The sequence below is a fragment of the Phycodurus eques genome, chromosome 10 (assembly GCF_024500275.1).
Source record: "Phycodurus eques isolate BA_2022a chromosome 10, UOR_Pequ_1.1, whole genome shotgun sequence".
NCBI lineage: Eukaryota > Metazoa > Chordata > Actinopteri > Syngnathiformes > Syngnathidae > Phycodurus > Phycodurus eques.
Genome location: NC_084534.1, coordinates 19,889,288 through 19,913,789, shown reverse-complemented (window position 1 = coordinate 19,913,789; position 24,502 = coordinate 19,889,288). Strand labels below are relative to the sequence as shown.

The following is a 24,502-nucleotide window of genomic DNA, read 5'->3' as shown; positions in this document are numbered from 1 at the left end:
TCATGTTCTTCATTTCCGCCTAGAAACTGGCATTGCTGAAGAGTTAATTGCATTTAAATATCTAACTTGACAATAACTATCGTATCATAAGATTATCTGAAACCTTGGCAATGTCTAGAAGGGAAACTAAATCTATATAGCATGCATAACTGCATTACAAATAATTTGTTTTATGGTATGGATGGTTGGGGGGGGGGGCGAATTTTCAAATTTAGTGTTATTATATCCCAGTCTGTGATCAAACAAAACAAATGAAAGATGAAATTGAATTTTAATGTACACTATAGGTGCAACACGAGTGGCAGAACAATAATTTGTAGCTCATTTGTTGGTTTTAAGTGGTGGGGCAGCACAGCACCCGAGTAGTTAACAGATTTGCCTCACAGTTCAGAGCTTCAAGGTTTGAATCTTGGCTGTGGAGCTTGTTCTGCCCTTTTTTCCTCCACTTTCACCTTACTGGTCTGAAAATTATGAATTAATTGCTACCAATAATGAATCTTTATCTGTATATCTATGCCAATGACATAGACCGACAGGCAGAACAATTAAATGCTCTTCTGCTAAATGGCAGAATGTACAATTAGCCAGTGTATCAATTTTTTGTCATTCATACAAAAGAAAGATTTACACCGATAAAGTAAATTTGTGAGTAAATTAAAATGAGATTATCATGAAATCAGTATCCTCAATAATGTTTTGTGACATTGTTCAGTGGTGTGCTGTGTGATTTTGCTAATGTAAAATATGTCCCTTGACTCAGTAAAGGTTGGGAAACACTGACCCGTGATTCCCAACCAGGGCACAGTAGTGTGTTGTGAGAGTATTAACTAATTTAATTTGTCAAGGTTTCCCAGGAAATTATGCAAATTCACTTAATTTGTCTGAAAATTTATATTAATTACAAATATATCTTTGTTCATCTATCTATGACAGCTATGTATACTGACAAATTAACTAAAACAATTTAATGCTCTTCCTTTAGAGGGCAGATACAATAAACTGATGTACTGTTACCATTCATCCATCCATCCATCCATTTTCTGAGCCGCTTATCCTCACATACAACAGAATAAGTCCTGGTTTCCAACGCATCTAGGCCCAGATTCCACAACGAATACGTACATTTGCGAGGAAATGGAGACAATATCATTATTTTAGTATTCACCATAATTTCTGTGATGTTTTTGGGGGTGGGGTTCCGTGGGGTTTTTCTAATGTAAAACGGGTGCCGTGGCTCAATAAAGGTTGTGTACTACTTTTATGGTCAATGGATGGATGGTGTACTTACTGTATGTGACGCCTTTTAAAGTAGTTTGACAATCGTTTACTTCATTAAAGACATTTTCTATTGTACAACGTATGCGTAGAAGGAAGTGTACACTCCTGACATCTGGCGATAAAAGGCCGGCACTGCATTTTGAAACACCACATAAAAAAGCAACGTTAAAATCGCTTACCAACTGTTAATTGACTAGAATAATAGCATCAATTGAAAGTAATTTATATTATATCAGTAAATTTATTCCGTGTTTTTTTTTTCTGAGGAAAATTGTGCAGCGTTCCCTTTAAGAAATCCGACCGGTAGCGTGGCGCCCAATCGCGGCGCGTAAACTGAAACTTGGTTGTTGTCACCGGCTAGCAGCTAACGGCTAACAGCTAGCCTTTTGCATCTTAGTCGAGCTTCTCAGGGAGTACCGTATCGCTCTTGACGAACAGTTTGAAAGTTGTCACTACGTACCGTGTCGTCCCTGAACCGCGAAATATGACCTCTGCACTGGTAAGGGAGTTTATCAAGTTATCTGTTAGCCCATTTAGGGTGGAAGTTACGTCTGTCATAAGTAGCGAATGACGCGCAGCGGACGAAACGTTTACATTTACAAGGTGTGTATGTGATGCAGTTCTAATTTCTGGGTACACATGTTCATTTGGGGATAGTAGTATTTCGAGTCATGAAACACTAACCAATTAAGTATATTCATGGCGGAAATGCATCATGAACGATATCCCAGAGTCACTTTAATGAATGATTATTTTGCATGTCTGATCTGCAATTACAGGAAACGTTTGGTTAAGGATATTGCTGCCAAAGAAGGCTCAACCCTTTATTACAACCACATTTGCATACACTATTAAAAAACAAATTTGTCTCACTATTTGACATGAAATCAGACTAAACCTTTCCTGTTATAGGTCAATTAGGATTACCAAAATTATTTCTATTTGCTAAATGCCAGAATAATGAGAGGATTTTTTTTGACAATTTTTCATTCCGTTATTCAAAGTCACAAGTTTACATACAGTAAGATTACTATGCCTTTAAACAATTTGGGGAAAACCCAGATAATGTCATTTCTTTTTAAGATTCTGATAGGTTTATTGACAATTGAGCTCATTATAGACATATCTGTGAATGTAAGGTTTATTGACAATTGAGCTAATTATAGACATATCTGTGAATGTATTTTAACTAGGCACCCCTGAAACACACTGCTCATTTGTGTAACATCATAGCATGCCTGAAGGTGCTCCATAAATCTGTTCAATTATAATTGAGTATAAACACAGTGGGAATGTCCAGTCATCATACCGTTCAGGAAGGAAACAGGTGTCCCAGAGACATGCTCTTTGGTTCTAAATGTGACCTTGTTAAGATGCTGGCTGAAGCTGGTAAGTGTGTGTCATGAGCCACAGTGAAAGGAGTAAGGTACCAAAATGGACTGAAAGGTCACTCTGCCAGGAAGAAGCCATTACTTCAAAAGAAACATCAAAAAGTCAGAATATACAGTTAGCAAATGCACACAGCGACAGGTACATTAATTTTTGGAGACATGTCCTGTGGTCTGATGAAACTAAAATTGAACCGTTTGGCCATAATGAGCATCGTTACATTTGGAAAAAGAGGGAAGCTTGCAAGACTGAGAACACCATCCCAACTTTAAAGTAAGGGAGTGGCAGCCTCATGTTGTGGGGTTGTTTTCCTCAGGAGGGACTGCTGCCCTTCACAAAATAGCTGGCATCATGAGGAAAGAACATTATATGCGAATACTGAAGCAGCATCTTAAGACACTAGCCAGGAGGTTAAAGCTAGTGCGTAAATGGTTCTTCCAAATGGACAATGACCCATACTGGTTAAAAAGTGGTTGAAAGAAAACCAAGTCAATGTTTTGGAGTGGCCATCACAAAGCCCTGATCTCAATCTTACTGAAAAATAATGGGCAGCCCTGAAAAGGCATGTGCGAGTAAGGTGGCCTACAAACTTGGCTCAGTTGGACCAGTTCTGTCCAAAATTCATGCCCACTATCCAGTTGAAAGGCATTGGTAGCAAATACTAATAAAATGTATGTTAACCTCTGACTTTAAAGAAAGTTATGAAAAAATCTTTAAAAAAATCATTATTCTGTCATTCAGCAAATAGAAATTAATTTGGTAATCCTGACTGACCTTAAAACACAAAACGTTTAGTGTGATTTCATGTCAGACAGTGAGGGGAAAAAAAGCGTACGTATTTTTATATAGTGTATGTAAACTTCTGGATTCAACTGTACATCAAATTTGTATGTAGAGTATACATGATATAGATGTATTTAAGTTTTGCCTGAAGACATCTGCCATAAAGAAAACAACATTTTAGCAAGTTCGGGTTCAAGTAGTTATGCTAGTTATCGCAGCAAACACAGGAAGTCTGCTAACCTCTTTTCCGGGTTTGGTCACGTGATGTTCTGCATATCGTATTCAAGCATAAATACAAACGTTGTTTTGTCACAAGCAGACATCCATAAAAACTACATTTTACAAAGCATGACATTTCAACAAATTTATTTGTGAGTGCAGTAGCTCTTTATAAAGTTTGAAATAACAAAAACGGTAATGAGTGGAATATTACTCACCCCCCCCCCCCCCAATCCGTTCATAAATCGAATGCAGCAAATTACTAGATAATGGGGAAAGGGGGCAAGGTTCATCCATTAAATCAAATATTAATTTCATTATTATGATAAAATATATTTCCCCAAACTATATTTGAGTTCCCTATTAAGAGAAAACATTCAATTTTGTAAATTCCTGGTTTATTCCCATGTAAAGTGTCAAAATTCACTGAATTTTGCAACCAAGTTGGTTGGACGTGTGTGATTTCAAAGGACGTACATTTAGTTCATTTTGGTCCATGGTTCTGATTTATGTGTATATATATATATATATATATATATATATATATATATATTTATGTGTATATATATACATATATATATATTTATATATATTTAAAAAAAAAAAAAAAAAAAAAAGCATGCGGGTCATTTTGGTGTCAATTCTCGACGCCATATTTGTCAAAGTGTCTCATGATGATGCCGAGCTCCAGCTCTACGGTGCCCATGGCCGCGGTGTGCAGCCTGTATCTGTCCGCCCCGCTGTAGATGAGATCCGGGCTCTTGAGCTGCGGTCCACCGCCAACAAACGTTCGCGATAGCTCCTCCTGCCAGGAGCCGAGGGGCCTCCACGTGCAACAGCTGACTCGATGGTGTCCCGGGCTGGAGGGGACGTGGCAGTAGCCGTATCCGAACAACTCGCACCGACCGAAAGAGTCCTGGTGCCACACCTGGAGGTGGATCTTGGGCCAACCTTGGAGTCCCTTGGTAGTGTAATGCAGGTCAATAGGGTGGCACCAGTACGCCATGTCTCCAGTCTGAGGGCTGTCCACTTGAGTTTGACCCTGCTTCAAGCCGGAGAGAAGACGCCACGCTCCGCCCGTATGAACCCCCCATTTGCAAAAGAGACGGTTATGAGGGAATCCCGTGGCACCAACCAGCTGGCCTATGATGTGCAGCTCGGCCATGCCACGAAAAGAAATCCACCCAGGCGTGGCAAAACAAGTCTTTTTAATCCTTTCCGCACGCGAGCTATGTCGCTGCTAGCGTCGCAGACTCACGTCTCCTTGACAACACTTATTTACCTAACTCGTGTTGCCCCGCGCTTTGATTGAGAGGTAGTACAAAAAGCTCCCCTCGCATTTAAGTGGGTTACTGGTTACTTGAGTCGTCAACTTTGTATAAAGAACCTGTAAAAAACATCTACGGCAAAACGGTCTTGATATCGCAATGCTGCGATGGATGCACAAAGCTGGGCCGAAAAGACAAACGCCAGGGACAAACAAGTGTGGCGCAGCTACTTCTTCTTGGCCGCTTGGAAGCAAATCCAATCGGAACAGCGCCACCATGCGGGTATAAGCCTGATTACGATCGTCAACGTGCACTGAGCTGCTACATTAGGCGCACACATTTTTTTTGTGAAGAAATGACAGATTACTATGCGTCAGACAAGTACCTTAAACGAAGGAACACGCGCGTGCGTCCGTGCCTGTGCGTATGCCTACTAGGTACGTTGTGTTCCATGTAGATAGATGATGTAAGAGATGACGTACACATTGGAAAACATGTTTTCTTTAGTAGTAGTAGTAAAAACAGCACCAAAAAAAGAGAGAAAATAGACATAAAAATTTACACAAAAAGAAATGAGTGAATAATTAATCATTCGTCTCAGGTATCCAGGTAGGTAGGTAGGTATAATGTGCAAAATACTCAATAGTGGCAACAAAGGAGGTATAATGTACACACAATACAAATGAATGATAATACGTTATTGGACATTTGGGTAAGCAAATGGAACACACCATCTCTAGAACTGGTAAGGTTACAGGACATTGCCTATTGCATTCTCTCGCAAAGGTGCGCTCCATGCTTCTTGCCTAGATGCCCAAATTCATGGGAATAGTAAACCCACAAATTAGTATTATATGCCCATCTTATACCTATTTTCTGGCCACAAATTAGTCTTTAGTGGAGGGTGTCAATGCGTTGCTCAAAGGGCCAGTAGTCAGGAAGCAGACTAGCATCCCTGCAACGACTACTTTCCATTTTCATTTGTCTGCAGCAGAAGTCAAACCATGACCCTCTGGTTCCAAAGCGCAAGTACTTACAAATATATATATATGCCATTGCCGCATAATAATACTTAATTTTTATTGACGCGGTGTGCGATAAGTATTAAGTCAAATTAAAAGGATGGCTAAGTGGCCAGACCAGTTTACAGACGTGTATGACATTTTCAGACCCATTTCAGACGGTTAATGCAAAATCTTTCATTGTTTAGTCATTAATGCTAAAAGTCAGGTTATGTAATGTGTAGCAATATTTTAATTTGTCTCTCTATCCACATAGCCTGATCCGACACTTGAGCGTAATTTCAAGGGTCACAAGGATGCTGTGACGAGTGTGGACTTCAGCAGCAACATGAAACAGATCGGTAAGTGCTCTAATTTCTCTGCACATCTATGAATCTGTGCTCTAATTTGACTTTTCTTATGTTTTCTGACACTTGCATACCAAACCTTATTCACGCCCTGCATTGTCATTCTCCAGCCACAAGCTCCACTGACTGCATCGTGATGATCTGGAACATGAAACCTCAGAGGCGTGCGTATCGTTTTGACGGACATGAAGACTCTGTCACCTCGATCCAGTTTTCTCCCTCAGGACACCTGGTAGCCTCCTGCTCCAAAGACAAGACTGTACGCCTTTGGGTGCCCAACATGTATGTTTTGTTGTTGTTTTTTTGCCTGGGTACAGCTCTGTTATTTCTTCAATTTGTTCTTTTATTTATGCATGCACCTCAATGATTTGGACAGTACAAAGAAGAAAAACAATAATTTATATTTAAAAAAAAAATATATTCTCATATTTGACCCATTGTAAAATAATAGTGAAAGTAAAGTAAACCTTGAAGACACCTGAGAGCTACGTAATGGAGAGGCAATACTCATCACCTAGTGGTGTTTTATTGGTATAACTGAAATTAATAAAGCCATTGATGCTTACCGGTAGTTGTATTGCTCATATTGTACTGAGTAGCCAGGCCCTCATGTCTGTGTGTGTGTGTGTGTGTGTGTGTGTTTTGCAGGAAGGCTCAGTCAACCGTATTCAAGGCTCACACGGCCACTGTGCGTAGTGTGAACTTCTCCGGGGATGGTCAGGCTCTGGTCACGGCGTCCGATGACAAGACAGTCAAGGTCTGGGCCGTTCACCGACAAAAGTTCCTGTTCTCCCTCAATCAGCACATCAACTGGGTCCGCTGTGCCAGGTGTGAGTCTTTTTTTCAATTCCAAATTGATCTTTAACCTCATTAAGTATGTACATTTCTTGTAGGTTTTCTCCAGATAGCCGCTTGATCATTTCCTCAAGTGATGACAAAACCATTAAGCTCTGGGACAAGAACAGCAGGGAATGTATTCATTCTTTCTACGAACATGCAGGGTGAGCCCTTTTTACCAGAATTTGACCGAAGCAAAGATGTCGCTCTTCATTTATTAAGTTCATTTTTATTTCCTCTATCCTCTAGTTATGCAAACCATGTGGATTTCCATCCCAGTGGAACATGCATCGCTGCAGCCAGTACTGACAATTCAGTGAAGGTGTGGGACATTCGATCCCTTAAGATGCTGCAACATTACCAAGGTAAAGAGTCAAGACACCTTGCCATTATTTTAAGTAATCACAGCCTGTTAATTGTCAGGCTATAATCAACAGTGTCTGGCTTAGTTTGTATTCATGATGTCTTTCATTGTCATTACATGAAATGTTGACAAGGCCTGTTTGTCTGTCTACCGCTCTGTTGTTTTAATTGGCTCCCCTTAATGGATTTCAGCTGTGAGAGCTAATAATGGATAATGACATCGGTTCGGGAACAGTCATTCTTGTCCCCTCCTCCGCTTCATTATGTTGATTAAGTTCACAAATTCCCAGACTGACATGAGAAAATGACAGGTTGATAAAATATGATACTCTTGGTTTAAGTAGCTTAATTAAAATGTATTCTGTTTCGGTTGTTTTTTGGGGGCCGCATTATCTGGAATGTGAATGTAAGCCAGGAGAACCTCCAAAGTTCAAATTTGAACAGGGGTGTGTAGACTTTGTAGCAAAACACATATTTGACCTGACTAGAAATGTTTAACAAATCACTTTAAATGTTGAGTAGTTTTACTTAATTGTATTTGTTGTTTTATTATGACATGGTTAACTATACTAACTTGTATTAATTTAAGGCATGTTCAAATAGTATTTAAAACATCACATGTACTTGAGTGTGACAGTTTGAGCCTGAAACAAATGAATTAATTGTTTGAACATGATTTTAATGGGATAAATTGAATTGACATTTGAACAGCTCTGAAGTTAACCAGGAACAGATTGTGTTCTGCTTTGGTTGTTTCCCCTTGTTCTCTATATACACTCAGCTCCCACAAATCTAGGTACACATGTAATGTGATCCAATACAACTGCCATATCAAAATTGAATGCCTCAGTTTTGAGAGGTAAAATTCTAACCAAAAGTGTATTATTGTGCTTGTGGTTTGCATCATAAAATTATAAAATAAAATAAAAAATAAACATTTAAAATCATAAATTTTTATTTGTTTTTTGTTTTACACCGTTTTGTGAATGCAGTTGTTGACAGCTGTCTTCTATCATCTTTCAGCCAAAAGAGGGCGCCTGTGGTTCATGGAAAATCTGCTGTGTTCATTTTGTCTCTGTCAAGACTCAAATTACTACAGTACATGCCTACATAAATCAAATGTGATTATCGGAGCTTGCCATCATCGTTTGTGTGAATTTAAACATGATTTTGAGCCAGCATTGAGTCACAATGTGAAGAGCATAAATACAGTAGACTACATATAAAAAAAAAAAAGAGGCAGTTCTGCTAGAATCGGTTGCATACGGAATTGGTTTGAATTATGCAGGTATGTTAATTATGTACAACAGGCTTCTGCAGTTTATGTAGTGCCTGGTTGGCCTGCCTATACAAGTGTAATCGAGGCTAGCAGACGTTTCACTGTTCAGTATTTGTGAACGTGAATTAATATTATATGTGCTACTTTTGTACTTGTGTGTGAATGTGTTCTCTCTAGTCCACAGTGGGGTGGTGAACAGTTTGTCTTTCCATCCATCTGGTAATTTCCTCCTCACCGCGTCTAACGATTCCACAACCAAGATATTGGACCTTGTGGAAGGAAAACTGTTGTTTACACTGCACGGACACCAGGTACAATCATGCAAATACGAACCAAAGTTCTTAATATCCTGGGAAAATCTTGAGTTAAAGGGACTGTAAAGTGAGAGTATTCTCAAATAATGCTGGGCTTTAAGAAACTGGAAGAAACATTCTATTGGTTTTACTGCAGTTACATGTACAATTTAGGACTCGGGGGTCACCAACCTTTTTGAAACAGAGCAACTGCTTTGGTGCTGATTAATGCAAAGGGCTGCCAATTTGATGCACACTTCTGAACGAACCAATTAGCTTAAATTACCTTTAATTATGTTACAATAAATTATATTCATCTATGTGAAGACGCTGCACGTTAATGATTTATTATAATAACTGATTGAACAAAGGAAGAAACAAATGTCTACATCCAACACTTTCTATAAAACTGCAGTTTTTTTACATTTTCAAGTGATGACTTCTACAACATTCAGAGGAAATCACAATGTCCCATCACAAGTCAGCTAAGGGGATTTTTAGAACAGGCCTGTCGGCTACTTGCGGGCTACCTGGTGCCTACATGCACCAAATTGCTGACCCCTGGTTTAGGTGGTCATGACAATTGTTCTCCATGTAAACTGGCTGCATGTTTTCTTCCTCGAAGTGTGTATACAGTATGTTCATTTACTTTTTTACCCCTTTTGTATGTGTACAGTTTATTTTAGTATTTGCCAGGCAAGCAGCCCACTCATAATGACTCATCTCCGAAACAGGACCCTGTTTTCTTCCTCTGTTCGTGTGGATCCTATCCTCCGCCTCCTCCTCCTCCTCTTCTTCCTCCTCCTCTTTTTTCAGCTCCTTCCTTTTGTCCAACGTTTACTCTGTCTGTCTGTTCTTCAGCTTTGATATTCTCACTTTAGGCCCGACTGGATTGGCAGGCCCAACAACCAGTGGAAACCTATCGATCTAACACATTTTTGTGTCCTGTGTGTGGTCCTTCTACCTCATTTGCCACTTGTACACTCTTTGTTCTGATTTAAAAAACGAATACATCATATCCTCCTTCTCACACTTCTAAAGTTGTCATCTCATGCACACATTCTCAGTTTGTCTCATTGTTCTTTTTGGCTCAGCACTGACTCCATTCTGTTGGAGCTGGCAGCTCTCACAGTACAGTAGAACTACTAAATTCATATGACGCAGATGTCGTACGATTAAGAAAAATGGGCTTCTAAAAAAAAGAAGCAGGAGTCAGCTGGCTTTAGGCCATCTGTTTTCCACTGTTGTTAACTTCTTTTTACACTTAAATGGCAGATGAGAACAGACCCTCACGACCGACACTGGATAACGGGTGTCCCCGTATTCAAGGAGCACAGTGGCAAGTCAACCTGTTCTCATGCAAATAAGCCACACGGTTGCCTGTTCGGCGTACAAATCTTCTCTCCAGGCTGCTCAGTACAATATGGCTAAGTAAATAATAATAATACATAATAATCATAACAAGAACAGAATGTACAGCGGCTTGGATTCTCTCGGTCTATATTTTTGTCACTGTGATCATAGATCTCAGATTATAATGACAGTTGAAATGTTACTCAAAACATTGCCTTTACAATTAACAAAGGTTTTAAGGTGAGCGAGTGTGACCCTGGAATGGATTCTTTCAATTTCACTTATGTCTTAAGGGAAAATCATTTAAAATCAGAGGTCTGCGTCCTGGAAAGGAGAGGTTTCACTATATTAGTTATATAGTATAATATATATTATATATAGTATAATATACATATTATATTATCGCTCCTGTCAGTATGGGCGCTAAGGTTAATGTGACTGCTTCACTGGGGACCTCTTTTGATGGTGCTTCTACAGGTTGCGCATCAGAAATATAGAACAACATACTTTTTTTCTGACTGACATAAAATCAGAATAAGCTTTTCCTGGTTTAGGTCAATTGGGATTACAAACATTATTTCCATCTACTAAATGCCAGAATAATGAGAGAATATTTTTTTTAGGCAATTTTACAGTGCTGTGAAAAAGTATTGGCCCCTTCTCAAATTCTTACATTTTTACTTTTTGCATAGATCACTTTAAGATCATTATACAAAGGTAAATATCAGACAAATATAACCCGTCAACTTAAAATTATTTTTTTAAAAGGTGATTTCATTTATTAAGGGAGAAAAAAATATTCAAAGCTATTTGACCCTGTGTGAAAATGCCCCCCTAAACCTAATAACTGGTTGAGCCATCAGCACCAACAAGTGAAATCAAGCGTTTTCTATAACTGGCAATGAGTCTTTCACATCTCTGTGGAGATATTTTGGCCCACTCTTCCTTGCAGAATTGTTTGTATTCAGCAAAAATTGAGTGTTTTCATGGATGAGCGGCCTTTTTAAGGTCATGCCATGGCATTTCAATAGAATTCAAGTCTGGAGTTTGACTAGGCCACTCCAAAACCTTCATTTTTTTATTTTTTTTTTGTAAATCCATTGAGAAGTTGACTTGCTGGTGTGTTTTTGAAAGTTATCCTGCTGCAGAACTCAAGTGCGCTTCAGCTTGAGGTCACAAACTGATGGCTGAACATTCTCCTTCAGGATTTTCTGTTAAAGAGCAGAATTCATGGTTCCATCAATCACAGCAAGTTGTCCAGGCCTGAAAGAGTCAAGCAGCCCAAGACCATCACACTACCACCACTGTTGGTTGTTATGATGTTCTGTTTCTGAAATGCTGTGCTACATTTACGCCAGATGTAACGAGACACACATCTTCCAAAAAGCTCAACTTTCGTCTTGTCAGTCCATATAATAATCTCCCCAAAGTCTTGGCAATCATTCAGATGTTTTTTTGAAAAAGTAAAACGTGCCTTTATGTTCTTTTTGGTTCAGAAGTGGTTTTCGCCTTGGAACTCTGGCATGCATGCCATTTTTGCCCAGTCTCTTCCTTATTGTTGAGCCATGAACACTGATCTTAACTGAGGCCTGCAGTTCTTTAGAAGTTGTTCTAAGTTCCTTTGTGACCTCCTTGATGAGTCATTGCTGTTCTCCTGGGAAGGTTCACCATTGTTCTATGTTTTCTCCATGTGAGGATAATGGCTCTCCCTATGGTTTGCTGGAAACCTAAAGCTTTAGAAATGGCTTTTGAAGCCCTTTCCACACTGATAGATGTCAAATAAGGTCATGACACAGCATTTCAATCGGATTCATGACAAGGCCACTCCAAACCTTCTTTTTAAAATTTTACTGAATTATTATTTTTTTTAACCCATTCAGAAGTTAACTAGCTGGTGTGTTTTGGATCATTGTCCTTCTGCGGAACCTAAGTGCGCTTCAGCTTGAGGCCACAAACTGATGACTGAACATTCTCCTTTGTGATTTTCTGGTAAGGAGCAGAATTCATGGTTCCATCAATGACAGCAAGTCGTCCAGGTTCTGAAGTAGCTAAAGCAGGTTAGTGGTTAATGAAAATGAACTCATCTTTCAAAAAAATGCGATGAGAATGTTATTTCATGATTTAACAAGGGGGGCGGTTGCTTACTCACACAGGGCCAGGTAACTTTGAATAGTATTTTTTTCCTTAATGAATAAAATACATTTTTAAAATGCATTTTATAGAATTATTACTATTATTATTTTATAAATACGAATTTGAGAAAGGGGCAAATACTTTTTCACAGCACTGTATATCATGAGCTGTGCCGTTTTAGTGTGAATGATAGAGTTGTGTTCAGGCTCTGTACTGGATAAGGCTCGGAGGCAGGTATGAGTGTTGGTAGGAGTAAAGAGCTGAAGAATGTACGTATCATTGAACGTCCACCCGAAGAAAAGTACAGTAATGTGTGTTTGTCTAGCCATGGCAAGTGCCAGCCTGGCAGCAGGCATTAGTCAGAGCAGAAGCAGAACATACTGTCTGTCAGGTCGTCGCGTTGCCATAGTGACACTGTCTGCTTCGCTCAGGTGCTTCTGGGAAAGCGTTCCTCACACAAACCGGCCTGTCTGGGTGCCTGCCGTGCATAGGACACAGCTCGCTTTTTATTATTTCCACTTGCCTTGTGTGTGTTTCTTTTCAATTCCTTTGTTCTGACATCCCCAGGTGATCATTGCTGGCTCTGACCAGAGTTTGACCCCTGCCCACCCGTGTCTTTGCTTTCTTTATTTGTTCCCTGTGCTCCCATGCAGGGGCAGGAGTTAGCAGAGGAGTCGTCAGGTGTGACAAAGATAGCATGTGATCTTGTCTCTGTTTCTCTGCAGGGTCCAGTAAATTGTGTGGCCTTTTCCAGAACAGGAGAGTACTTTTCCTCTGGAGGTTCTGATGAACAGGTGATAAGTTAAAATCTAATCTGATCTATGTGATCTACCCTTTTAAGCTGCATTTTATAGCGAAAAAATATCCCTAAAACCATTAATGTACATCCTGTTTTTGGCAAAATACACAACAATTTTGCACTCACATGCAGGTGATGGTGTGGAAGAGCAACTTTGATGAGAGCGGTGACACAGCCAAGGTGCAGCGGTCCAACGCTCCCACCCACCAGGTGCCATATTCCATTTCTACTTTATTTTGTTCCCTCCTTAACTTCCAAGTCTATGGTGAGGCATTTGATGACATTTTCCTGATTGTCTATATGGAAAATGAATGATTACTTATGGTATTTCTTAATTTCTTAGTTATTTCTTAGTTTGGCTGTCTGAATGTTCTGAACTCCCATTTTCACAAAATGGTCATTCTACGGTCTGAAAGAATGCAGACCTTCACGACATGTTGTCCCTCTTTAGAAACCCGTTGAAACAAAAATTAAACAGCGCTTACAGAATTACGTCTATACATACTAATAACCTTTAAAAATGCCAGACAGTGTCACAAAATGCAGAAAACGTTTTAAGATAGTCATATTAGGGCTGGGCGATATGGCCTTTTCACAAAAATCTGATTTCCGATTTTAAGGTCCTATATTTTGGCTATTTAATCCTCCATAGAGTGACTCTCTAACATGGACTTAGTATAAAACTGTTAATTTCACAAACACCTTGGTTTTGTCATCCAGAAAAGGCGCCTCTGACAGCTACTTCTGTTTGATGCAGTTTTGTATCCACTTTGTTTGTCTAAGACTTTCCACTTTCCTCTGATTGGTTTTCTCCATGTAGAAGACCCACTTGTGCGAGCACAGTGTTTATGTTGACAGCTAGGGAGTGGAAAGGGAAGGCAGAGATCTTCACTAGTGACGTAGATAAGCTTGAGAAAATCGAATTACCTGATTTCAGCCCTCTCGACAGAAAAAAAACATCTGGAACTCAGGAATGCGTGGACAATTTTAATTCATATTTCCCATGTTTTCTGAGGCACCATAGAGACAATATTACATCCCAAGTACTACAAAAAGTTGGTTTGATTAAAATACGGGATCTTTAGTCATCATTTTCTCGCATTTCACTTATAGAAAAGGCAAACGACAGTGGCATGATGCAAAACAAGTTTTGCTTTTCCACTGCTGTGATTTCTCCTAGAACCAAGGAACCTTTTAAAAAAAAATTTCATTAAATTCCCCCCCAGCATTGACTTGCATGAACTTCAACAGAAATAATAAAAATACAGTACTTGTTTATTTATTTATACTTTAAATTTTACAGATAACATGAAAATAAGTGTTTCCTTTTGGGGAAATATTCCCTGTTGTCAAAATATATAGTTGATCCTAAATAAATTAACAATTAAAATGCTCTCTCACCCTCTTATGTCGAGTTGTAGAGGTAAGGTAAGGGGACCTAGGCATAATATTTGCAGTTTGAAAGCACATACCTCGCGTCAAAAGTTTTCAAAATGTTGTTATATCGCTGCTGTATATAATATGTAAATACCCATGTTTTTGGCAATGGTCAGCATGATAGACTCCATAATTGCCTTCCACTGGGCTCCTTTCTTGACTTCGAAAAATGTGAAAATCATTCCGTTCATGGTGTCTGTTTCTTAGTGGGAATAAAACTCACTAGTCGCTTTTTCGAAAAACAGTCGCTGGAGGGGTCAGAAACGTTGCTACTTGGCCAATGACAGTGCTTTTGTAAATTTGCTCCTTTCTGTTTGCTGCCATGTTCAGTGCAACACTGGGTGCCAGAGTGGACAGACTTTGAATTACAGTCTCCACTATTGAGAAAAAAAAAAAATTGGCTTGACAAATAAACTTGAATTAATTGATCGAAATGTATTAATCGGTCTGTCCTACTGTGTACAATAATAAGTGTCACATAGTCATCTATTTACTATTAAGTGGCTTACACCTAATTCTGAAATGTTATCAAAGACAGGTATTGCTACAGATGTTTGCAAAACAATTTATATGTGGCAAAATGTTTACATACAATATAAATAGTATGCTTACATATTAACATAATCTCACAAGGTTCACATACAGGTTCATGCAAATATTTACCGCTAGAATAAAAATAAACATGGTACCCACATGGTACAGATGCCCTGGTGTTTTCATGCCGCCTTTCCCCAAGCATATTGCAGCCTTTGAAGTGTGGTGTATTTCACTTCCGTACCTCTCATGCAGGGTGACAAATATCTATCTGGTCCCGCACCTTCACTTTGATGTGTAATATTTTCATCCCCAGTTCCTGACTTTATGAAGTGATTTGTATATTAATCTAATCTCTGTTTTTATTATGACAAGATTCTTTAATGTGATATTCATAAACAGTAGGTCGTGTAATGACAACGAGGCTCCCGAAACAATTCTATTAGTCCTCTGCCAAGGCAAATATATATGACCAAATGAAGTCAGTGTTTGCCTAAAATGAAATTTGTTGGTTTGCTTCCGTCCAAGTAAGGTTGATGAAAATATGAGGGGCAGCCAAAAAGTAATGAGCCCAATTTTCCTGTAGCTTTCTTTATTGCAATAGAAAGGCAATTTACGCATAGAAATAAAGCCCAAAAATTATGCCCCCTTTTTCTCAGCACCGACTGTCCATCGATGCACAAGGGCACATATGCCAGCGTCATACAATTCACTAGGGTTAGGTTTGCTTAACTCGGTAGGTTGTTTGCAAACACGGCAGTTGCAGACAAGGCATTGTACGCCCGTGTCAAAAGCCTGCTTATTGTAAATACATAACTCAGTGTGAACGGCGTTCTCTCACAATTCATTTTCGTTCAGAGTTTTTGCAGCTACCGAGGGTTTTAGTTTTCCCTGCGAATTGAATTGGTGCTGAAATGAAGCATTACCACACCGTACGTATGAAGTGTTGATGGTCAATGTGCCCTGCAATTCACATTAATTCTCACAGCTAGCAAGCTACCTTCTTCATCAATGCACAAGCCGCCAATCCTACTTTGGTTGTGAGGCCGGCCGGCGACATCGCTGGTTCAACCCAGGGCTGTAGCTAGTCATCTGGGGGCCGAAATATCTAAATAGCAAATGTTGAAGCCATAAATTGTTGAATGACTATGATTATACAGCAGTGATTTCCACCCTTTATGGAGCGAAGGCACATATTTTACAATTGCATAATCTCACGGCACACCAACAAACAATAATGTCACAAAAAGTAGATACACAGTAATTACTGTATGTACTTCCTGCCATCTAATAGAAGAGCATTTATTTGTTATGTCTGTCACTATGCCTCACTGGCATAAATAGAGGAACAAAGATACATTATTTCTTGTAAATGAATCATTTTTTGAGCAGTTAAGTAAAATTTTATAATTTCCCACCGCACACCTGAAGATCGTTCACGGCACCCTAATGTGCCACGGCATAATGGTTGGGAATCACCATTATAGAGTAATGATTATGTTGTGCAATTGAACAGTATAAATATTTATTTTTATCCTATTACATAATAAACTGCAATAGTTGTCCTGCGGTAATGTTCGTGACGGAATTTTCAAAATATGGAAATTCAGACAAATTGTTCTGGAAGTGAATTTATGTAGTTTGCCAGCTCTGTTATTAGTAGGTTAAACTTAATTGGGATCATTAATTTTTGTCTGCCACTCATACTTCCTTTTTAGTTTTTGTGTAATGGTGCTATTGTAATAGCGAAAAGAAAAACCTTACCAAATGTTATCCAATGTATTCAATTGACATTTCTGTTTGGATACCACCCCAAACGTCAATAAATGCTAGGTCAATTATGCTGAAAATATCCAGACAGAAAGACTTATAAGCCATTTATGTACATGTCTATTTTATGTCGGCAATGCAGCACAACATCATTAATTCTATTTAAAAAAAAAAAAAAAAAAAAAAAGTTATTTTCTAGTTGCACAAACATGTTATTGTGTGTGGCATTGATTGCAAACTTTAGCAGATGAGTATAATTAAATGCCGTAACTGGCTGTGGTATTAAACACTGCCAGTGAAATTAATACAAGAACACGACATACCTTCTTCGGCAAAGCTTAAAACAGAATATTCATCAATTTATTTTCCAAAGCGCTTGTCCTCAATATTGTCGTGGGTAAAATTAAGCCTATCTCATCTGATTTAGTGTAATGTATTTGTTTTTTTAACTCCTTTTTCAATACTGGTGTTGTATTGACAAGTTGCATGTGGCCCAACTACTCATAGCTGACATCATGTTCATCTTTAGTCAGCAAATTAGGGAATCAGCAGCACCTCTGCCAATAGCAGCCAAATAGTGCACCCCATTTTGCTTCAATTAATCAATAATCCACACAATGTACATTATTAACAAATCAATTAATTATTATTGCCATCCCTAATTTCTGAATAACTGATTAAACTTGCACTAGTGAAAGCATTCCATCATTACATGTAGATGCACAGTTGTACGTTTCAGGATTTCTCCTCCAAGTTGACATTTAAAGTTGATCCTAGATGGGAAGATCAGCGCTGTTTGTAATATATTACGCACACTCTCAGAGCAAATAATGGACAGACTATTTTCTAAAAAGGTAAACAAGGTCGTAGGGTATTGTCGCTATTAGTTCTGTTTAAATATTTAAATGATTCGTCAGATATCTAGTTTACACTTAAAAGGAGCCGTTGTGTTTTTTGGGGGGGTGGGGGGTGGGGGGTGGGGAGCTCAGGGAACGGTTTAGATTTCAATCATTTCAACCTGCTGCAGTGATACTTACATGAACAAGGGCAACGCCAAGGTCCTCGCATGCACAACTTTCACCATCCTCCTTTGTCCTTGCCCATATTGATTGCCGCCCCCAGAGCCACACACAAAGATCAATCTTTGTACTTTTTCATACCCGATTGGTCATCTGCCTCAACAAGTGCGCACATGTGCAAAAAAAGCAGTTTTACAGTATTTACTGAGATTTTGTCTTGCCACTTAGCTGGCTTATGGAGTTGAAATGCGAGAGCAGAACCAGAAAGGGAATTTGAGAACCAGATTGATTAAGAAGGGTTATACTTTACATACATAGCAATACGTACCATGTAATGCATGATTTTTAAATTTTGGGCCATACAGTTGAAACCAGATGTTTACATACACTATATAAAGCGACCCTTTTTCTGACTTTCTGACATGAAATCAGAATAAGCTTTTCCTGGTTTAGGTCAATTAGGATTACAAACATTATTTCCATCTACTAAATGCCAGAATAACGAGACAATATTTTTTGGCAATTTTACAGTGCCGTGAAAAAGTATTGACCCCCTTCCAAAATTCTTATTTTTGCATAGTTTCTCCACTTTAAGATCATCAAACAAATGTAAATATCAGACAAATATAACACAAGTGGACTTAAAATGCTGTTTTTAAATGGTGATTTCATTTATTAAAGAAAGAAAAAACTATTCAAAGTTTCCTTGCTCTGTGTGAAAACATAATGGGCCTCTAAACCTAATATCTGGTTGGGCCATACTCGGCTGCAACAACTGAAAGTGTTTTCTGTCACTGGCAATCAGTCTTTTACATCTCTGGAGAAATTTTGGACCACTCTTCCTTGCAGAATTGTTTGAATTAATCAAAAATGGAGGGTTTTCGAGCATGAACGACCTTCTTAAGGTCATGCCACTGTATTTTAATCGGTATCAAGTCTGGACTTTGACTAGATCACTCAAATCTTCTTTTCTTGTTTTTTTAAGCCATTCAGAAGTTGAGTTGCTGGTGTGTTTTGGATCGTTATCCTGCTGCAGAACCCATGTGCGCTTTAGCTTGAAGTCAAGAGACTGATGGCTGAACAGTCTACGTCAGGATTTTCTGTTAAAGAGCAGAATTCATGGTTCATTCACAGCAAGTTGTCCAGGTCCTGCAGGAGCTAGCAACCCAAGACACTACCACCACCATGTTTGATTGTTGGTATGAATAGAAATGCTGTGCTACATTTACGCCAGATGTAACAAGACACACACACCTTCCAAAAAGCTCAACTTTCATCTCGTCAGTCCATATAATCTTCTCAAAAAAGTCTTGGGGAATCACTCAGATGCCACCCCCCCCCCCCACCCCCCCAAAAAAAGGTATGACAATTGTATGTTCTTTTTGGTCAAGAGTGGTTTTTGCCGTGGAACTCTGCCATGGATTTAAATTTTGCCCAGTCTCTTCCTTATTGTTGTGTCATGAACACTGACCTTAACTGAGGCAAGGGAGGCCTGCAGTTCTTTAGAAGTTGTCCTGAGTTTCTTTGTGGCTTCCTAGATGAGTCATTGCTGTTCTCTTAGGGTAATCTTTGAAAGCCGGCCACTCCTGGGAAGGTTCACTACTGTTCCATGTTTTCTCCATGTGAGGTTAATGGCTCTTCCAGTGGTTCGCTGAAATCCTAAAACTTTCGAAATGGCTTTTGTAACCCTTTCCAGACCGATGGATGTTAATTACTTTATTTCTAGACTGTTCTGAAATTTCTTTGGATTGTGTCATTTTGTTGCAGCATTTTTAGACCTTTTGTCTGACTTGATTTTGTCGGGACAGATTCTGTTTGTGATTTCTTGATTGAACAGGTCCGGAGGTAATCAGGCTTTGGTGTGGTCAATGGAAAATTAACCACAAATTGTGATTAGCCACAATAAATTCATGAGGTAACAAGGGGGGTAATTAGTTTTTTACACAAGGCCAAGTAACTCAATAGTTTATTTTCCATTTCATTCATTCATTCATCTTCTGTTCCACTTATCCTCACAAGGGTTGCGGGTGTGCTGGAGCCTATCCCGGCTCTGTTCGGGCGAGAGGCAGGGTACACCCTGAACTGGTTGCCAGCCAATCGCAGGGCACATATAAATAAACAACCATTTGCACTCACATTCACACCTACGGGCAATTTAGAGTCTTCAATTAACGTACTCTGCATGTTTTTGGGATGAAATCACCATTATATTTGTTTAATATTTACATTTGTTTGATGATTTTTAAACAAAGTGGGGAAACTAAGCAAAATATAAGAATTTCAGAAAGGGGTAAATACATTTTCATGGCACGTTACATTCTTCAAAGTCAGAAGTTTACATACAGTAAGATTACTCTGGCTTTAAACAATTTGGGAAAACCCAGATGGTGCTTTAGTTTCTTTGTAAGCTTCTGACTTATGGACAACATTTGATTTAATTAGAGACACACCTGTGGATGTATTTGAACTAGGCACACCTGAAACATACTGCTTCTTTGTGTAACACCATGGGAAAGTCAAAAGAAATCAGCCAAGATATCAGGAAGAGAACTGTGCTCTTGCACAAGTCTGGGTCATCCTTGGGTGCAATTTCCGTATCCCGGAAGGTGCCATGTACATCTGTTCAAACAATTATATAAGTATAAATACCAAGTGAATGTCCAGCCATCATACGGCTCAGGAAGGAAACCGTGTCCCAGAGATGAATATGCTTTGTCTTCATATCAACCCCTGAACAAAAATAAAAGACCTTTTAAAGATGCTGGCTGCAGTTCTAAGAGTGTGTCATTATCCACAGTGAAATGAGGACTGTACCCACATGGGCTGAAAGGCCACTCTGCCACGATGTGCTTTTATGGATTAGTTTTTTTTCTCATTTTGTCTCTCTTAGGTGAGGTATACCTATGATGAAAATTGCAGGCCTCTCTCATCTTTTTAAGTGGGAGAACTTGCACAATTGGTGGCTGACTAAATACTTTTTCCCCCACTGTACTTTTAAAGTGCAAAATAACAAATAATGTTCAATTCAGTTATTTTTATTTATTTTTTTTACTGTTAGTATATGGTGGGAACAGCATTTGTTTCCTCCACATGTGCGGCAATACACTTGAACCTCTTGATGCAACTGGGGTATAGTTTTATTGACAATGTCGTGGCAATTAGGATTCATGTAGTGAGGCTCGAGGTGCTTTGCTGTCTCTGTGTTTTTCCTTCATTGTTAGGATCGCTATTCCTGCTGTGCATGTCTTGACCTCTGAGGGGCAGTGGTGCATACAATAAGATAGACACTTGAAGTAACAAAAGAAAGTAGTAGTCACGATCGAATATTGTTAATAACTCATTTTTCACAGAGTTTGAAGAATACACTATATGCCCAAGATTATTGTTATACTGCCTGTTTGTATGTGTTTATATAGCATTTGGGTAGCAATATTCATTATTTTGAGAGATTTAAGTGCCGCGAATTCTATGCTAATTTTCGTTAGCTCGTCAATGGTGTTTTTCATACATTGTGTTAGCTTTGAGCTTGTGATTTTTGTGAACAAAAAACAAAAGAAACAAAGGCTGTGATGTATTTGAACATTCAATAGGTGCAATTCTTTTATGTGTTTTTAGTTTTACAGTGAACTTCAGCTGCAGTGTCAATAAACTACTTTAACCAAGCAATTACTACTTGACACTATGTTAGCACCTTAGCAACCTGTTGTGATCTTGTAGGATCTACATGGCGTCCGGGTGCTACTGAATAGAAGTGCTGGAGCGGAGCATGCTAAGAGTGGTAAAATCGAAGATTTTAGATCCATTACAAGCTGATACCCGTTTTTTTTTTGCTGACATTCAACCAATTTCTGATCTCAAAGATCAGATCGGTACACCCCTAGCTATGTACATGCATTCTCTGTAAAATAATGGTCTGCTCTTAGCTCCTTAACCAAAACCAAGCAAAAGGGTGGTGGGGGTCTTAAGTGAAAAGCCAATTGCCTGAAATTATATTCATGACACTGCTAATGGGCACACAAAGCACCAAATGCAGATAAAATCTTTACTTCAGTGCTGAAGATAATCAGACCTGTTAGAGGAGCTCAATAGAAGCACCCGTATTAGCCGATTGCATGAAACGTTATTTAGCATCAGGCACGCCATCAGATTGGCTTTAATAAAAACGAAAGCAAAACTAATTGAAACACTACATAAAGCTTCTACTTAGGACTTTAAAACCAAGTGTTTTTTCTCAGACATACATACTGTACATGGACGTATGGAACAGCATTGAAGCTATTTAGACTACATGTCTACAAACACGTGATACATTTTTAAATAAGGTTAATTCCTAGACTTTCATTTATCTCTCTTTTTATGAATTGTCACCTGGAAGTTGCAACAGTAGCATCGATGCCAGCTGACGCACCAGAAAAGTGCCAGCTTCCTCGGTTTTGCTATTCATGTATTATTTATCCATTCAGAATTCATTATTTATAGCGCCTCTTTCATCTACCACGTGTGTATGTCTCCTGCGAGGAAAAGGAAGAAGAGAAAAATAATTTACTCTCTTGCTTAAAAAGTAGTCTGATACAAATGGATTTCACAAATACTTTCTGCATTTGGACATAAACAACCAACAAGCAGGGTTGTTCTAATAACGTGAGGAAAGCTTTCCTCTCTTTGTGCTGCCATGAAGTGACTTGAAGTGGGGTAATACAATGAGCAAAATGCGTGAAAGTGTTCTGCCACCAGAATTAAAAGCTCATCAAAATAAAATCCTATTCTTTTTGTATGATCTAACCATAATGAGACAATTACATATGTTCAGACATTCACTAAAGTTTCTCACTGAAAGACCTTAAGCATACAATATATTTTCAAATATAACTGTTTGTCTGAAGTAGGAAAATAGTTTGGTTGGAGACGCACCAAAAGAAACTTACACGTTTGCACTACACAGAAATACACTAACTATTTAAGGGAATAGGTTCACTCCACCCACCCAGTTTGTATGACCTACTGGAGAATAAGTGCTGACCCAACCAATGAGCTATTTTTTAAGACCTCGACTCAGTATTAAAATGATAAGTCCCACTTTCAAAATGGCATATTAAACACTTGGCTCACCACTTGCTAAAGAACAGAAAGCCCCACAAAACAACACTCAAGATTTTCATATTGAATTGGCAGGACTTTAAGCCTTCCTGTCTGTGTTTTTAAGTGTAACCAAGGTGGTTTGGAAGATCCCTCCCTGCAAGGCTCAGCATCCACCTACAGCCCACTATGGCCTTAGGTTACAATTAATTTAATCAGGAAGAGATTGACTAATGAGAGCGACACATAGAAGGAAAGGTTTCTCACGGTTTCTGGTACCCCCCTTGGAATCATATCCACAGGGAATTCTAAAGTAGCTCATTTGATATGCTGATCCATTTATCTGCTTGTATGTGAGACTGCATGATGGTTTGCCAGTCATAGGTACACCACCAGAAACAGGGAGGCCTGTTTGTTCAACACAATAAGTCAAATAAGTCCGCTTTAAAACAAGCTCTTGACCAGCCAAAGACTGAGAAGGTGTGTGGTTGCAGTTGCAGTGTTTCCGATTTGCTCAGTGCTCACCACAGCTGAGCAGGTCTTTGCTGCTGTGTTAAAATAGATGAGCGTGTGTATGTGTGTGAGCACCATCTATAGCTGACAGGCAGATCAGCTCTCTCTTATCACATCCACACCTAATCTCCCCCGCCTCTCCCCTTCGTCTCTAGCTTCACATCTGGGTCTTTCTCCCACTCACGTGTACAGGCAGATGAGCTGCACACTTGCAACAGGCTTCCCTTCACAGCTCAACACACACACATGCACACTCCACTGCACGGCACAGCTCTAGGTTGTGGAGGGACAGCGAAGACTTCCATAGGTTCATGAGCTTCTGTTCCCTTCGCCATTGTTTTCATTGTGCTGCTATATAGAACATGCAAATGACTGGAATGTCGAGAACTCTTTGAAGTCACTGGAACCTTTGAAGGCCCTTTCTAACTTGCTGGTGATGGTGTGAGGTCCAAAATCTTTTAACTTGAAAGATATCATGTAGAGGAGACTGCAGCGATACTGGCTTTCTGTGTTGATGCTGCTATAGAGTCCTGGGCAAGAAAGACCGCAGTAAAAATCTTACTGAGTGGAAAGACGTATGTAACAATAATTATATGGATAGGCTTAAGTCAGGATAGAAGACAGCACAGAGCTAAACAAGCAAAACCAACATCACTCCCAAAGAAAGGAAGATGCATCTTCCCTGACATAGTAGAATGGTTTAGTCAAAGACTCAATGCGAAATTACATAAATTGAAGTGGATAACTGGCATAATAAATATGGCAAAACCAGAGAAATGGAATTTAATGT

General features: G+C 39.1%; 2 protein-coding genes across 3 annotated transcripts in view; one reads left to right on the top strand and one right to left on the bottom strand.

The window, feature by feature from the left end:
• The first annotated feature begins 1,636 nt into the window (after window positions 1–1,636).
• Window positions 1,637–24,502, top strand: part of poc1a (POC1 centriolar protein A) — a 38,385-nt gene continuing 15,519 nt past the window's right edge. The window contains exons 1-9 of one of the 2 annotated variants that reach the window (XM_061688946.1): window positions 1,637–1,777; window positions 6,216–6,300; window positions 6,417–6,588; window positions 6,955–7,134; window positions 7,200–7,307; window positions 7,393–7,508; window positions 8,963–9,096; window positions 13,290–13,358; window positions 13,496–13,573. In XM_061688946.1, the coding sequence (XP_061544930.1) occupies window positions 1,763–1,777; window positions 6,216–6,300; window positions 6,417–6,588; window positions 6,955–7,134; window positions 7,200–7,307; window positions 7,393–7,508; window positions 8,963–9,096; window positions 13,290–13,358; window positions 13,496–13,573 (957 nt within the window). In that variant the 5' untranslated portion in view covers window positions 1,637–1,762. Of the gene's footprint in view, window positions 1,882–6,215; window positions 6,301–6,416; window positions 6,589–6,954; window positions 7,135–7,199; window positions 7,308–7,392; window positions 7,509–8,962; window positions 9,097–13,289; window positions 13,359–13,495; window positions 13,574–24,502 lie in introns of both variants that reach the window. The other variant, XM_061688945.1, reaches the window with a different exon arrangement.
• b9d2 (B9 domain containing 2) lies at window positions 4,274–5,306 on the bottom strand. The gene has a single exon (XM_061688947.1). The coding sequence runs from the start codon at window positions 4,832–4,834 to the stop codon at window positions 4,307–4,309; it is 528 nt and encodes a 175-aa protein (XP_061544931.1). The 5' UTR covers window positions 4,835–5,306; the 3' UTR covers window positions 4,274–4,306.

Coding starts and splice junctions, on each gene's coding strand:
- b9d2 (XM_061688947.1), bottom strand. CDS start 4,834: ATGGCCGAGCTGCACATCATAGGCCAGCTGGTTGGTGCCACGGGATTC.